At 38.4% G+C, this 15,248-nt stretch overlaps 1 protein-coding gene across 1 annotated transcript; it reads left to right on the top strand.

Annotated features, from left to right (window-relative positions):
- Nucleotides 1-4,646: 4,646 nt before the first annotated feature.
- On the top strand, nucleotides 4,647-10,514 carry LOC148198348 (uncharacterized). Its single transcript, XM_088114909.1, has 6 exons — nucleotides 4,647-5,099; nucleotides 8,588-9,089; nucleotides 9,162-9,288; nucleotides 9,367-9,645; nucleotides 9,737-9,841; nucleotides 9,921-10,514. The coding sequence occupies exons 1-6, from the start codon at nucleotides 4,730-4,732 to the stop codon at nucleotides 10,452-10,454; spliced, it is 1,917 nt and encodes a 638-aa protein (XP_087971035.1). The 5' UTR covers nucleotides 4,647-4,729; the 3' UTR covers nucleotides 10,455-10,514.
- Nucleotides 10,515-15,248: the final 4,734 nt, after the last annotated feature.

A 15,248-nucleotide genomic window follows, 5' to 3' on the forward strand; every position in this document is an offset into this window, starting at 1 on the left:
TTCTACTTTCTTTATACCCAAAGACATTAGCTTTAATCACTGCTGGGTATAAAAATAAGATATTTTTCTGAAAGTTGACATTTTCTTTACGTTTAAAACAACCTTTCCTAGGAAAAAGACATAACAACAGCAGAAGCATCTTCTCCACTGGAAGATGTGTAGGCTAAGTTTTCCATCCCAAGGGTGTTTTGGGATGCATGCTAGTCAGAGACATAACTGCCTCTGATTTTGAAACCATCTAGGAAAAACAGTCTTCTGCCACCATCCCATTCAGATCAAACCAACAACTTTCTTCGTACATGTTTGGACCCCCACTGATTTTGATGTTTGCCTCTACAAAGAAAAGGTCTAATGAATATAACATAGGAACTAATGCAGCTTATAGAAAACAAAAGGGTCAATAAATTACTGATTTGTAATCTTCCAAATGTTTCACAAAATTACATACAATTGATAGAAGTTTTTCTATAAGAGTGGCTGTGTGGGAGAGGTGTAATTCTCTTGGTGGTTTTGAGGTTACACAGACTGTGAAGGCTTTTTCAAGTGTACTGAGCAGATACCATACATGGAATGGTGTGAGTGAGCCAAATGACCATAAGGGGTGTCATTCTGTTACTTGTTCTGCAGATTCCCGTGATGTGGACCCCACCAAGTTATCTCCTCGTTATTGTTTCAGATGGAGACAGCACCAGCATGCATATGTACTCCTAATGGGAAAGATGCTTCAGCCTTTGTATTATTCTAATATGAAATCAATGTTTACATGGAATGTATGATATTAATATTGCAATATTAAAAAGAACAATCCCTTTCCTAGGCAATGCCTTATGCATGAGGTACCTACAACAAAGCAAGAATGTGACACTGTTTTGCCAATCTGCATAATGAGGCAGAGTGTTTTACTTGCAAAATTATAGGAGAAAATTGGGATTGCTCTTGAGTTTAATTGTATGGTGTGAGTTGCACTGAAACAATAATAACTGCATAATTTGAATATAGGTAGTTGCATGTGTTGGTCATGAATCTTGTTGTACTAGACTTAGGTTCAACAGTAAGTTGAAAGTAATACTCACATGAACAAGACTGTTAGAATGTTTCAGCTGTGTCTGTCAATTTAAACTGGTAATTGTTCCACTGCTTTGATTTGGTTTGGAAAGTGATGCCTAATCTTTGTTTAGGGGAAGTAATTTCTGTAAAATATGATCTAGAAATGAAATCATTGCTTGGAGTTGAATGTTGGTGTGTTCAGTCCAGCAAACATGTTATAATTATTTATTATTTGGTGGCCACAGGTGGAACTGTATTAGCAGCAATTAGAGCTGTAGGTGATATCCTCTTGCAGCCTTTTACGATTGAAGGTACTCATTTGTCCTAAATTATCTTTTGTAAGAATAAATGTCTTATTAAGTGAATGTATTTCTGTGGTGAGTAAGTAAAGATGCATTCAGCTTTGATTTGTCATGATTGTAGACCATGGTTCACTTTAAATAAAAGTTTCATACATGTAACTGTCTAAAATGGTTAAGTTTGCTTTCAATTGTAGAAGTTGGTGTTGCTAAAGTACTGGACTGTGCTGCTGTGATTGGTCTCTCTGATCTCAAGGTAATGGCTGAACTCAATCATTGTTTTTGTATGTTCTGTTTTAGTATGTAGTGTTACAAAATTCCATATTTTCTTCACATGCTCAAGCAAAGTATGATGCCCAAATTCATTACTGAACTTAGGATTGATTTATCTTTAATCTTACTACTTGATGTAGAAGGATGTATTGATGTAGAAGGATTAAATTCCCCTGAATTGTTAATGTTGAGCTAATCCAGAGTTTGAACATAGTTTTGAACTCTTCTTAAGTTGACAGAAAATATTTCACTAACATTAGAACTACAATTGCTCTGTAAAATACATCTCAGTATGTGCCATGACCTGAATTTTCCTCTTTAATTTGACATCCCCTTCAACCATTATACCATCTACTTTAAGCAATTGATTCAACAATTATAAGTGAATCAGATTAAGCACATCTGTTTGTGCAAATCTTCCACCTCTGTTTGTGCACATCTCAACTTTCAGAATAATATAATTATCCTACTTCCAGACTGATGAGCAATAACTTTAAACTTAGTAAAGCTAGGTATTTCCCCCAACGACCCCGACTTATAGATTTAGGCCAGAGTTGTCAAAATTTGGTGGTTCAAGACAGCAAATGTCATAGCAGTGGTTGTAGGTCAAAACTAATCACTCCAACAACTTAATTTAGTGATTTTAAAGTTGTTATAACTATGAATTCGGTCAAATCCATACTGTTACTCAAGAACACCTTGTCACTTCCCAATTTTGACTCCAAATTGATGGTTTAGTATACTATTATGCACTCACCCCATTATATCAGTAATTGAACTCTGCTAGCAACTTTTAAACAACATTTTAAACTTGTTGAAACTGTCACACAACATAGAAACTTCTAGCATTCGAAATATGACTTTATTATGGCCAAAAAAATGTGGTTAAATCACTCCATCACACCACCAAAACTGAGTTTAAAATATTATTTCAACCACTGTCAGTGGTTGGAAAATCTATCACCCAAGGTTCACTTTAACATACCCCTTCTGATATTTGTATACTTTAAATGCACTTGATTGAATATGATTGCTAGTTTTTGTCAACCTTGGTTGACCATATGTTTCATTTGAAGTTTGATCATGATGCGTGATGAATGATCAAACTCTTCCTCATATGGAATTCACTATTCCTCCTTTTTCTCCAGTAATAATAAACACAAAAGAAAACCGAATTAACTAATTCACCACTGAACACAGCTAGCTAGCAAGAGAGGCAGAGAAAAAGGGAAAGTCATTTCACCACTCACCAGCATGAAGCATATATCAAATCCAAAGGCCTAGTAATGAGTAGTGACCCACTTTATTAAGTTGAGGCAGTGGCAGCCTAGCTCACAACCACTTTGGCTGGGTAAATGTGGCAAGGTAACTTAGCTTCACACCCAAAATGGACAATGTATCCAAATCAAACCAAAAGCCAACCTTCATTTTAGGAGCAACCCCACCACGTAGTGAAAACTATTCCATTTCAATTCTCATCCATTGATAACACTCCCTACAATTATTGAACTTTTGTTTTGGTAGGATATATATCAAACAAAATAGCAGCCAAAATAAATCTGGGGATTTGATTAAGAGTAAAAGTACAGAACTTGTGTAAATAAAAAAATGTAAATTGAAGCTATTACAAATGGAACAAAATTGATTATGATAACACAATACATGATTCTAGATCCTCCCAACCATGACGAGACAAAAATGAAAAACAAGGGACTTTTATCCCCATCATATCCCCTCAAAGCTGAGAACAATTCTCTAAGCGCTTATAGCTCATGTCCCAAAATTATCACAAAATTACTAAACAGCACCAAAGTCTTCATCCAGGATACACACACACACATACATATATATTAAGCTTCACAACAACAAGTTTAGGATGGTAAATCAATGCTAATGAGAAAGTCACACTACAAAAACAACTTAGAACTCAAAATATGACACCCTAGAACCTATAACTAGTTAGTAGAATACACTAAAAGTGGTCATAATGCAAACTGTATTAAAGTAGTAACCAAAACAGTAAAAGAAGTATGTACACAAGTTTTAAAACATAAAAGAAAGATAGAAATGAGTGGACAATTCGAAAACACAAAGAAATATAAGATTTGACTATTTAGTACTAGAAGTTTCATTTTTTAGTACCTATAAAAGTGTACTTATAAGGTGAGAAATTGTCATTTCACCTAATGTAGACTCATTCTAAGGTATGTAAACATCCTAACAAGTATAACTTAGTGAAATCAAGGTAGGAAAGTACTGAAAAACAAATAATAACCTAAAACTAAAAGTTTTAGTATTTAGCACCTAAAAAGTGTGTTCAAAGGGTGAACAATTGCAAATACAACTAATGTAGACTAAATTTAAGTAATGTGAAGATCCTAACATGTCTAAAGTAGTGAAATAAACCTAGGAAACTATTTAAAAGCAAAGAATTAGGTACAACTAAAATTTTGAGTAGTTGGAAGGTATAAAAGTGTGCTTAAAAGGTGAGAATTTGCAACCACACCTAATGTACACTTATTTGAAGTAATGTGAACATCCTACCATGTGTAAAGTAGTAGTGGAATGAAGCTAGGAAACATGTCAAAAGCAAAGAATTACCTTAAACTCAAAGTTTGAGTTTTTAGAACATAAATACTTTGGGTATTTTAACTAATGTGATTGTCAGTACATACTTTTATAGCTATTTCATTGCCTAAATTATGTTTATATGTATTATATATCCATGCTTCTATAGATATTTGATTGCCTAAATTATGTTCATCTTTATATTGTATGTTCATGTATATTGTCTTTCATTTATTAGGCTACAACTTGATTAAGTTAAGTAGTCATTTAAAATCTTATGGTACTACACACATTCTCAATGAAATGAGAAGGGTAAAAATACTATAAACACTTAGAACGTACAAAATATGTGGAAGTACTCTAGACAAGAGAACTTCAGGTGTAATAAGTTGTCTCCTCCAACTTTAATACACAACCCCTTAGGATGTTTAATGCATTTCAATACTGAGGACTTGTCTTTGCATGCCCTTATTGAATGCCTATGACCATAGTGTTGAAATTGCCTTCCATGTTCGACTTCAGTAGTAATAGGTTTATTACTTATGTCACATGGAGTGTTGCTGTTTTGGCTAAGTTTGTATTTGTTTGGCTTGTCACAGAACATGGCCCATTTTCCCAACCATCGTGGATGGATGTACGACCGTTGTTATAGTGGAAGGAGAGGTTTGAAAGAATCTTTTGTCATCGGAGTTGAAGAGTTCGTGGAGACGGCACGACGATATCAATATTATGCCCTTGATGGAGGGATTCGATGTCCATGCATCAAGTGCGAATGTACAAGCATTCTGAAAGATGAAGTCGTCAAAGTTCACCTTTACCAAAAAGGGTTCATGCCTAATTACACGGTCTGGACATTTCATGGTGAAGAAATTCCTTCGACCTCCACTGCAGCTGAAAAACGGCTTGCATCAGGTTCGAATACTGTTGTACATACATGTGAGATAGATCAATTTGCCTACATGCAAGAGATGGTCGACCATGCTCTTCGTCACCATGCTGCAGAAGCAGACGATAGTCATGATGAAGAGCCTCCAAATGAAACGACGCAGAGGTTTTACAATTTACTGACAGAGGCAAATCTACCTGTATTTGAAGGTTCATCTGAGTCAAAATTGTCAGTGTGCATTAGACTCATGGCTGGCAAATCTAATTGGAACGTTCCCATTCAAGCAGTGGACTTCTATACAAAATGATGTTAGATTTGACACCACCAAACAATTTGATGCCGAAGAATTATTACCAAGCCAAAAAATGTGTTTCAAAGTTGGGATTGGATGTGAAGAAGATTGATTGTTGTGTTAATGGATGTATGTTATTCTATGACAATGACAGTGGCAAAAATGATGCATTGTTGGTGAATGCAAGTTTTGTGGCTCACCTCGATATCAGACAATGCATGCTGGACGGAGGCAAAAAAAACCAATTCCATTAAAGTCCATGTTCTACTTGCCTATAATTCCAAGATTACAAAGATTGTTTACTTCAATGCAAACAGCAGAACACATGACATGGCATGATGGTAACAAAACTCCGGGACTTTTGCGTCATCCTTCTGATGGTGAAGCTTGGAAGCACTTCAATCGTAAACATCCATCCTTTGCTAGTGAACCGCGTAACGTCAGACTTGGTCTATGCTCTGATGGGTTTACCCCGTACATTCAGGCGTCTGCATCACCGTATTCATGTTGGCCCGTGATAGTTACCCCATACAATCTACCACCTGAGATGTGCATGACAAAGCCTTACATGTTTTTATCGTGTATAATACCAGGTCCATCTAATCCCAAATCATTGATTGATGTTTACTTGGAGCCTTTGATTGATGATTTGAAGAAGTTATGGAATGGTGTTTGGACGTATGACGTTTCAAGGAGGCAAAATTTCCTTATGAGGGCAGCCTTGATGTGGACTATTAATGACTTCCCAGCGTACGGCATGTTATCTGGTTGGAGCACACATGGTCGATTAGCTTGTCCACATTGCATGGAACATACAAAGTCATTCCAATTGAGTCATGGCCGGAAAAGTACTTGGTTTGACTGCCATCGACGGTTCTTGCCCATTGATCACCCCTTTAGAAGAAACAAAAAGGCATTTCGAAAAGGACAAGTTGAAACGGATATGCCCCCGCCAAAGTTGACTGGATCACACGTGTGGAGAAGAGTGAAAGACTATCCAAAAGTGACTGAATCTGGTCAGAATAGGCTAGAAGGGTTTGGGGAATGGCATAATTGGACTAAAAGAAGCATATTCTGGGAACTTCCCTATTGGAAGGACAACTTGCTAAGACACAACATCGATGTGATGCACACAGAAAAAAATTTCTTTGACAATGTCTTCAACACAGTTATGAATGTTAAAGGTAAGACAAAAGATAATGAGAAAGCAAGAAAATTTACCTTTCTATTGTGCACGAAAAGACTTAGAGTTGAAGGCACAAGGTAACGGCCGATTATTTAAACCAAAAGCAAATTACACCATGTCAAAAGACGAGACAAGAATAGTGTGTGGATGGATCAAGGAGCTTAGAATGCCAGATGGATATGCTTCTAACTTGTCCAGATGTGCCAATGTTCAGAACGGTACTATTCAAGGGTTGAAGAGTCATGATTGTCATGTATTCATGGAGACTTTCATCCCTCTTGCGTTCAGTTGTTTGCCAATGCACGTGTTACATCCACTGATAGAAATCAGTAGCTTCTTTAAAGATTTGTGTTGCACGACACTAAAGGAAGAATCCCTTAAAAAGATGGATGAAAATATCCCGATTATTCTCTGCAAATTGGAAAGAATATTCCCTCCTGCATTATTTGATTCAATGGAGCACATTCCAATTCATCTTGCATATGAAGCTTGGCTTGGGGGACCCGTGCAGTACAGGTGGATGTATCCCTTTGAAAGGTTTATGGGAGAATCCAAACGGTCAGTTAAAAATAAAGCTAGAGTGGAAGGCTCAATATGTGCAGCTTACTTGCACAGAGAGACAACTTATTTTTGTTCACATTATTTCAAGAACTTCATGTTGTCTCCCACTCATGTCAGAAATGAAATGCAATGGCAAGTTGAACCACGTGAAGGTGCATTATCAGTTTTCCGACAATCAGGCCGTCACGCAGGGAAAGAATTCACTCACTGGTTAACTGATGCTGAATTCAACTCTGCTCATGTCCATGTCTTGATCAATTGCAGTGAAGTAAAACGTACCTTGAGTATGTCATCATCCATCTCTAATCTTCAAACGGTTTAATTGTTATACACTAATGAATTTCATTTGTACCAGCTCATTTGTTGTGGCTGAGCAAGTCGCAGAAGGAAATACTTCTGCTAGAATACACTCAGAGTTTCCGCATTGGTTTAGAAATCAGGTCCGTAGTTTTTCCTACGTTTAGAGCAAGGTTAATTTGACTATTGCTTTTATAATTTTGTTACTACCTTTGTAGGTTTTTAATCAGGCATTAACTCCCACGGTTCAAGAGTTAAGACATCTCTCCAATTGGCCAATGAGATGTGTCAAAGAATGGCACACTTACTTCATCAATGGTTACAAATTCCATACACATGAATGGTCTAAAGGAAAGAAAACATCAAATTGTGGTGTGTATGTCAAGGGCCTAACAGAGGGGTCTTATGATGATTTCTACGGCATCATTCATAAAATATATGAGTTAGAGTACAACAGCACTACTTCTCCAAACAGAGTGGTACTCTTCTATTGTGAATGGTTTGATCCTTCTAGAGCTGGTACTAGAGTCGATCCACGCTTTAATATTGTCGAACTGAACCAGAGATTAAGATATGGGCCTTTTGATCCTTTCATTCTACCATCTAATGTGAGACAGGTTTATTATGTGCCATATCCACCATTTCGCAATATTGACAAGCGTGGTTGGGCCGTAGCAATACAAACGAAGCCTAGAGGTCGCATAGACTCAAATGTAGTTGAGGAAGATGTAGCCTACCAACTTGACCAAATGTCACAACCACGAGAAATTATCGAAGTTGAACGTATAACCGCATTGGTCGACCCTGATGGTGATGGAGATGAATTAGAAGCAACAGTACAAGGTGATGAAGAACAAGAGGAAGAAGAAGAAGAAGAGAAGAAGAAGAAGATGAAGAAGAACAAGAGAAGAAGAAGATGATGATGATGACGATGAAGAAGAAGAACAAGAAGAAGAAGACGATGATGAAGATGAAGATGAAGATGAAGATGATGATCATGATGACGATGATTGAATGTTGAACATCTATTGTAGCAAATTGGACTATCATTTCATTACCATTATCTAAAATACCATCTTTAAGTTGTATGCAATTACTTGTACATTGACTTTGAAAACAATTCATCCTTCTTTATTTATTTATATTTATTCGCTTTGTTTGTAACCATTTCAATGCAGTAATGACAGGACAAGGTTCAGAGCGTCCTGATAAAGGAAAAGGGGTAGCAAGGCCTACAAAGAGGAAACGGCAGGCACCAAAGTATGTACTTAGGGTGCCTGCTAGACTACCTACCCCTGCTCCCGGTAGTTCATCATCTGTGGGGCCTCCTCCTACCCCTAGTATACAGACTCCTACACCAGCAGTAGACCCTACTCCTCCTCCTCGTGCAGTACACCCTTCTACTACCACTGCAGTAGACCCTTCTCCTCCTCCTGCAGCACACCCTTCTACAACCCCTGCAGCAGACCCTCTTCCTCCTCCTCTTATTGCCACCCCCACTCCTCCCCCTATTGTTATTACCCCCACTCCTCTCCCTGACCCTACTTCTATACCTTCCTCATCTTCTGTACCTCCTTCTGAGACTGTCACACCACTTGGTGATCCAGATTCAAGTGGTGATGCTGAAGATCTTGACCCGCCCCTCCATGATCGACCATGGATTGAGCCCTATGGTAAAGGGTAAGTTTATAATCTGTTGATATCATTTGATGTTTAAACCATATTGTAATTGAAATGAGTTTTGTTATGCAGGTTTATTCCATCTAGGGTTGCTTCCCAGGCCATCACACGTTCAATAAAGCAACAGTTTTTAACTCCATGGCCTACTTGGGGAGCAATACCTCATGACGACAGAAAGCCATTCTGGCAGCGCTTTCAGGTGAGCAATCTATTACACTAATGTCCGTCTTATTTTAGTATGTTCTGTAATCAATGTTTGTTCTCTTTAATGTTACAGATGAAGGTGCAGTGGAAACCTGAACATGAAACTCAGATACACAGAAATTTCCACATGAAAGCATCTCATCGGCTGTCAGAGATGTTTAGGGATGCCCGGATTGCAGGACAGCGCCCTAACTGGCTGGGTGAGCACATTTGGAACTCTTTACTGGCCCATTGGAATACAGTAGAGTTCCGCAATAAGTGTGCCAAAGCCCAGCGGAACAGAGCGTCTGAAAGGGGTGGCACCCTGCATACTGGTGGGTCGATCACCATTCATGAGCATGCCATTCGTATGGTATAATCTCATTACATAACTTTTTCTTTCATAAATAAGTTATGTATATTGTATTTCATATGTACGCTTGTAATTCTTAATTATGTTACAGGCACAGGCTCTAGGACGGGCGGTCCATGTTGATGAGGTCTTTGCACAGACTCATGTTCGGAAGGGAACTAATCAATTTGTTGATGAAAGATCTCGGAAGACTCATGTAAGCAAATAACACTATTAGTAATTGTTCATTTATGTTATACTATCGTTCCCTGACATTGCTTTTAATGTTTCAACAGGAAGACTTTTCTACGAGACTTTCACAGGTTAGATCTGAACATGAGTCAGCTCCTACACCGGATGATGCCAGTAATGCAGATGATGACATCCGTAGGACGCAGTGCTGGATCGACACCGTTGGTGGGAAGAAAAAGGGACGAGTCTATGGTGCGGGACAGCTTGCTGCAAACTATACAGCATCCAGAGGAGGTACTCTGAAGCACCAGCCTTCTTCTTCCACCAGTACTCCTGACGAGGTTCTTCAACTCAGGCAGGAACTCCATCAACGTGACCAGGAGCTCACTGATCTCAGAGCAGAGTTTACAAATTTTAAGGCCCTGGTCATGACTGTCTTGCCTCAAACCTCACAGGACGTACAAAATATCCCTCCCACCCAATCACGACCTTCGTCATCACCTGCTGCCACTCAGCAGCCCACTTCAGTCCAACCCTCATCAGTCCAACCCTCATCAGTCCAACCCACACCAATCCAGCCATCAATAGAGGAGCAGGATGATGAAAATCATTCTGATGATAGTTATGTACATTATTAGGTTTCATTTTCTTATTACTTGTTAGACAAACATTTGGATATTAGAACATTTTGAGTTGATATCATTCAATGTTAGATGTACTTACAGACTTTGGATGTTACAACATCCTTGTGTTACATTGTTTTATGTTTGAACTATAAATACATTATTTATACATTAATGGATGTCCTGTGGATTATTTGATGTGCCTTGGATATTGATCATTGATTGGATCTTTGAGATGCACATTATGCATCTTTGTATGTGTTTGAAAACTGTTATGCAGGTCTGTTTGTAAATGAAATTTGTTATACAGGTCTGGGTTGCAGAGGGAAAACCATTTCTCTGAAACCTGCTCTGCATTTTACCGAAGGCTTTTGCCCTTCGGTAAATGCCCTCGTCTGCCCATTACCGAAGGCTTCCGCCCTTCGGTAAATACCCTCGATTGCTCATTACCGAGGGCTTTCGGCCTTCGGTAATTACCGAAGGCTTTCGGCCTTCGGTAATTACCGAAGGCTTTCGCCTTCGGTAATTACCGAAGGCTTTCGACCTTCGGTAATTACCGAAGGCTTTCGGCCTTCGGTAATTACCGAGGGCTTTCGGCCTTCGGTAATTACCGAGGGCTTTCGCCCTTCGGTAATTACCGAGGGCTTTCGCCCTTCGGTAATTACCGAGGGCTTTCGCCCTTCGGTAATTACCGAAGGCTTATGGCCCTCGGTAATTACCGAAGGGCGAAAGCCCTCGGTAATGGTTAGCGACAAGGGATTTACCGAAGGATTTTTGGCCGTCGATAGGCCTTCGGTAAACATCCATTATCGACGGCTTTTGGCATTTTCCGAGGGCTTCTGGCCTTCGGTAATGCCCTACTTTTTTGTAGTGAGGATTCAATCAAAACTGGATGAAATAAAACTAAATGAAAGAAGGAGAATAGCTCTTTAAACAAACCGTAACCTTGCACCACAAATCTAAAGAAGAGAAAACACTTCAGGATTAAATTACAAAGCTCTCAAAACAACTTTCACAAACACAGAATTCAAATTACAGTTTATGGAGACAGAGATGAATGAAACAGAAAATGAACAAAAGCTTAAATGAAAAATTTTCAAAACCAGATGAGAAGACATCAAGAACTGAAGCAACATCATCCTCCATTCCAAGTGACAGCTTTCTTTCTTTCTCCAACCATCCCAAGCTCACGGCCCCCTCCTCACATCCCTTCTCCAAACTAATAAAAAAATGAACTCCTACTCAAGTGGCGGCTGTAACCCTGTGAAGGAATGTTGGACCGTGCCAAGCTGCTGAAATGATGTGCACCCCTGTTTTTTTCTGGACCGTCACCCCCTGCTGGATGCTTCTCATGGGCCGTGTTGAAGCTTGGATGGGAGCTGCCCCTTGGATGCTGGACCGCTTCTTTGCTGGACCCATACGCTGCCTCTTGCTATTAAAATTAAAAACAAAGTATTCCTCTCCAAAAGGTGCTAGACGTGGCAGCTTTATGCTCTTCATTAATCACCGTATGCTTCCAAGTGGTGGTCCCAACTTTGATTCCAAAATATGTGAGGTTTTGGTGTGTGTGCCAACGTGAGTTGTCCATGGGGCCATGCTATTATTTTCCAATCAATTTTGAGACAGCCGTGAACACTCCACATGATACCAATTCCAATTTTAAAATCCAAAAGCTTTCCATGTGGGCCGTGATGTGCATGTGGCTGCTTTTTTCTTTTTTTCTTTGCTATTCAATAAAGCCAAGCTGTTGTATGCCTTGTTTAAGAGTGTTGGGAGGTTTTAGCACTGTCCAATTATCAATTCCAGCCACCACAATTACTAAACAGCAAGCAAACAATGCAACAGATTAGAAATCACTCAAACAGCAGTAATCACTGGACTGACATATGAGAGTAAAATAAATACTGGGAACAGCACAGAATGAATTTGAACAAAGTAAAAACTATATGTTAAAATAGACATCCAGACGAAACTATGAAAAAAAATTGCATGGAAAACGGATAAGAATTGAACTCAAACGAAGACACACAAGTTGACACAACATTCACGCGGCAGCCAGCGAAAATAAAAATGGCTAAGATGCATTGGCTCAATTTCCATTTCTCATTTAGCTTTCTAATGTCCCAAAAAGTTATCCAAAATTTTCCCGTAATTAATAATGCAAAATAATAAGCTCAGATAATTCAAATTAGTTAAAATAAGAATTTCCGATCAAATTAAGCATAATTAGGAAAAACAGGAAAATACCGGACGTTTAAGCATAATTCCCCGACTAATTCTAGCACATTAAACTAAGTGAAGTGAGGAAAATATTGGTTCATCAAAATAGACCACACTTAGTCTTTTGCACTCCTGGGCAAAATCAAGACGCAAATCAGGGAATAGTTCAAAGGACTTTTAAGAAGGTGACACAACGTCGACACACAGAAAATAAAGACTCACAAGGAAACAAACAGAATTACACATTCCTCAAGAAATCTGGACAAAGAAAAGAGGTAGACAATATCCAACTCAGAATCAGAGAAAGCAGATACTCATGAAATTATCCAAGCAATTCAAATCATGACAAAATGATCAATCAGCTCAAAAGGTGAATCAAAAGTAACAAAACCTCACAGATGCACTATCAGTGTTTCTCTCAAGTGTTTAAGGTAAATCAATGTCACTCAATGCACTCAAGAAAGCAATCACAAATAGACTTGGCAAGCCTCTAATATCAACACTCAAGCACATACGCATGTTCAAATCAAAAGATCTTTTCATGGTTGTAATGGGGCCAAGGACATGGGAGGATAACATATGGATGAGAAGCTATAAACCAAAAGAAATAGAGGAGCAATGGGGAACCAGTGTAAACACAGTCAAATCACACCCAAAACCTCTAATTCAATCCTCTTCTTGACTCCATTATTCACAAAATTATTTATTTTTTTCTCATTTTTCTCATCATTTTTCCATCCTGTCTCTTTTTTTTTCTTTTCTCACTCTTTAGGACACAACTGGAAGAGACAAGATACACAACATATTTACAAACACAAAACAAAAAAAGGAACCAACCAGCCAATTCATCACAAACCCCCAAGAGACCACACTTGTTCCCAAAACACTTCCAAAGCTCCAAAATTCCCTAAGGTTAAGGTAATCATGGTTTGTTCCACTTAGGGCTAGTGTATGAGCTTCAAAACAAAGAAATGGGGAAAGTATAGGCTCAAAAGTGTTTATCAAAGGATTAGAACAAGGTGAGCTTATTTGGCTAAAGAGGCTCAAGAACAAAATTGCCTTCATCACTTCCAAACATGCATATCAATCAAGAATTATCAACAAAAGTCAAGCCAAGGCATATGTGCAAGCAATCAAGAGACATATCACACACAAGAAAGAACATAAAGTGGCTCAAATTCTCACACAGGGCATTTGTGTCACAATCAATTCAACTCTCAAACATCATGATCATCTTCCAAGCAAAGAAAAGCAAGGATTTCAAACAAATCAGAGTATCAATGAAGTGAAAGACACATCTACAACCTAAACAAAGTCCAGAAATCAAGAGAAACATGTAAAACTGTACACAAGACACGACAAAAATAACCTAGAAAAGAAAAAATTTAACAAAGAAAACAAAAGCTATCAAAGTAAAATCAGAATCTCCCCCAATAAATAGACCACACTTAAACTACACAGTGTCCTCAATGTGTCATAAGCATAAGATCGAAAATCAAAACAGTGAACAGATCATGGACAAGTGCAATAAAAGTAGGGAAAGGGGGAGAAGAGAGAAAGGAAACTCCCCTGATCATGGTGGCAGTTGCCAATTTTGGACTTTCAGGGAGATGTCTTCCACCACAGGATCCAGCAAACGAGTTTTGAGGAGGACCAACTTCATCAGTACTGCCATATCATCCAAAACGAGATGTTTCTTCTTTCTTCTCCCAGCAAACTGTTCCATCAGTAGCTTTCCTTCCACTGGCAGTTGTTCAGTGTGTGACATCGGAATGGAGATCTCTGGCTCAATCAAAGAAGTAGCAGTACACTCTCCTTCATTAATCATGATTTCCTTAATGTCAGCACCTGTATTCTCATTTAATTCTGCAGCATGGTCATCAAACTCACAATTAATAGCATCTGTTATACGCTTAGAATCTGTCTGTAACACATAATCAATTTCAATACAGATCGGGCAAGAACCAGATTCACAATCACATTCAAAGTTCTCAGAGAACTGTGTCAGATCAAAGTTCAGTCCTAACTCTATAAAGTTATCAGATTGCACAGTTTCCACCTCAAAATCAATATTGATATATGCATCATCAACAGAATCAAAGGTCAGTTCAAGGCTATTATCATTCAAAATTTCATCACGGCAATCATGTCCATTCAAAACAACCCTTAGACCAATGGGTTCAATGGCTGATACTGAATCAAAAAGTTTAGAATGGTCAATCAAATCTGTATCAGTATCAGTCATGAATCCTATAGAATCAGTGTGCATTAAATCACAGGCATTTGAATGCATAAGCAAATCAGGTAAAGTGTTTGGAATCTCAAGTTTAGAATAAACCTGTTTTTGCTCATTGAAAATTTTCTTACCAATCTCCAAGTCATCAGCTGCATCCTCAAGGCTATCATTTAAATCAAGGTCAGTGCAAGGATAGTGAACATCAGGTATGTCAATGTGCTCTACAGGGAATAATGAATCCACAACATGAGTGTGCACATGTGTATCAATATCAGAATCCAGAACAGGCTTAAATGGTTCAAGTTTTACCAATTCAAAAGCATTAAAATTTACTTGAACCTCAGATACATGAG

This window comes from Vigna umbellata, chromosome 5, assembly GCF_029865625.1.
Source record: "Vigna umbellata cultivar VRB3 chromosome 5, Vumbellata_1.0, whole genome shotgun sequence".
Lineage (NCBI taxonomy): Eukaryota > Viridiplantae > Streptophyta > Magnoliopsida > Fabales > Fabaceae > Vigna > Vigna umbellata.

Coding starts and splice junctions, on each gene's coding strand:
- LOC148198348 (XM_088114909.1), top strand. CDS start 4,730: ATGTCACATGGAGTGTTGCTGTTTTGGCTAAGTTTGTATTTGTTTGGC. Junction 9,646..9,736: donor ATGAGCATGCCATTCGTATG/GTATAATCTCAT, acceptor ATTATGTTACAG/GCACAGGCTCTAGGACGGGC. Junction 9,842..9,920: donor AAAGATCTCGGAAGACTCAT/GTAAGCAAATAA, acceptor ATGTTTCAACAG/GAAGACTTTTCTACGAGACT.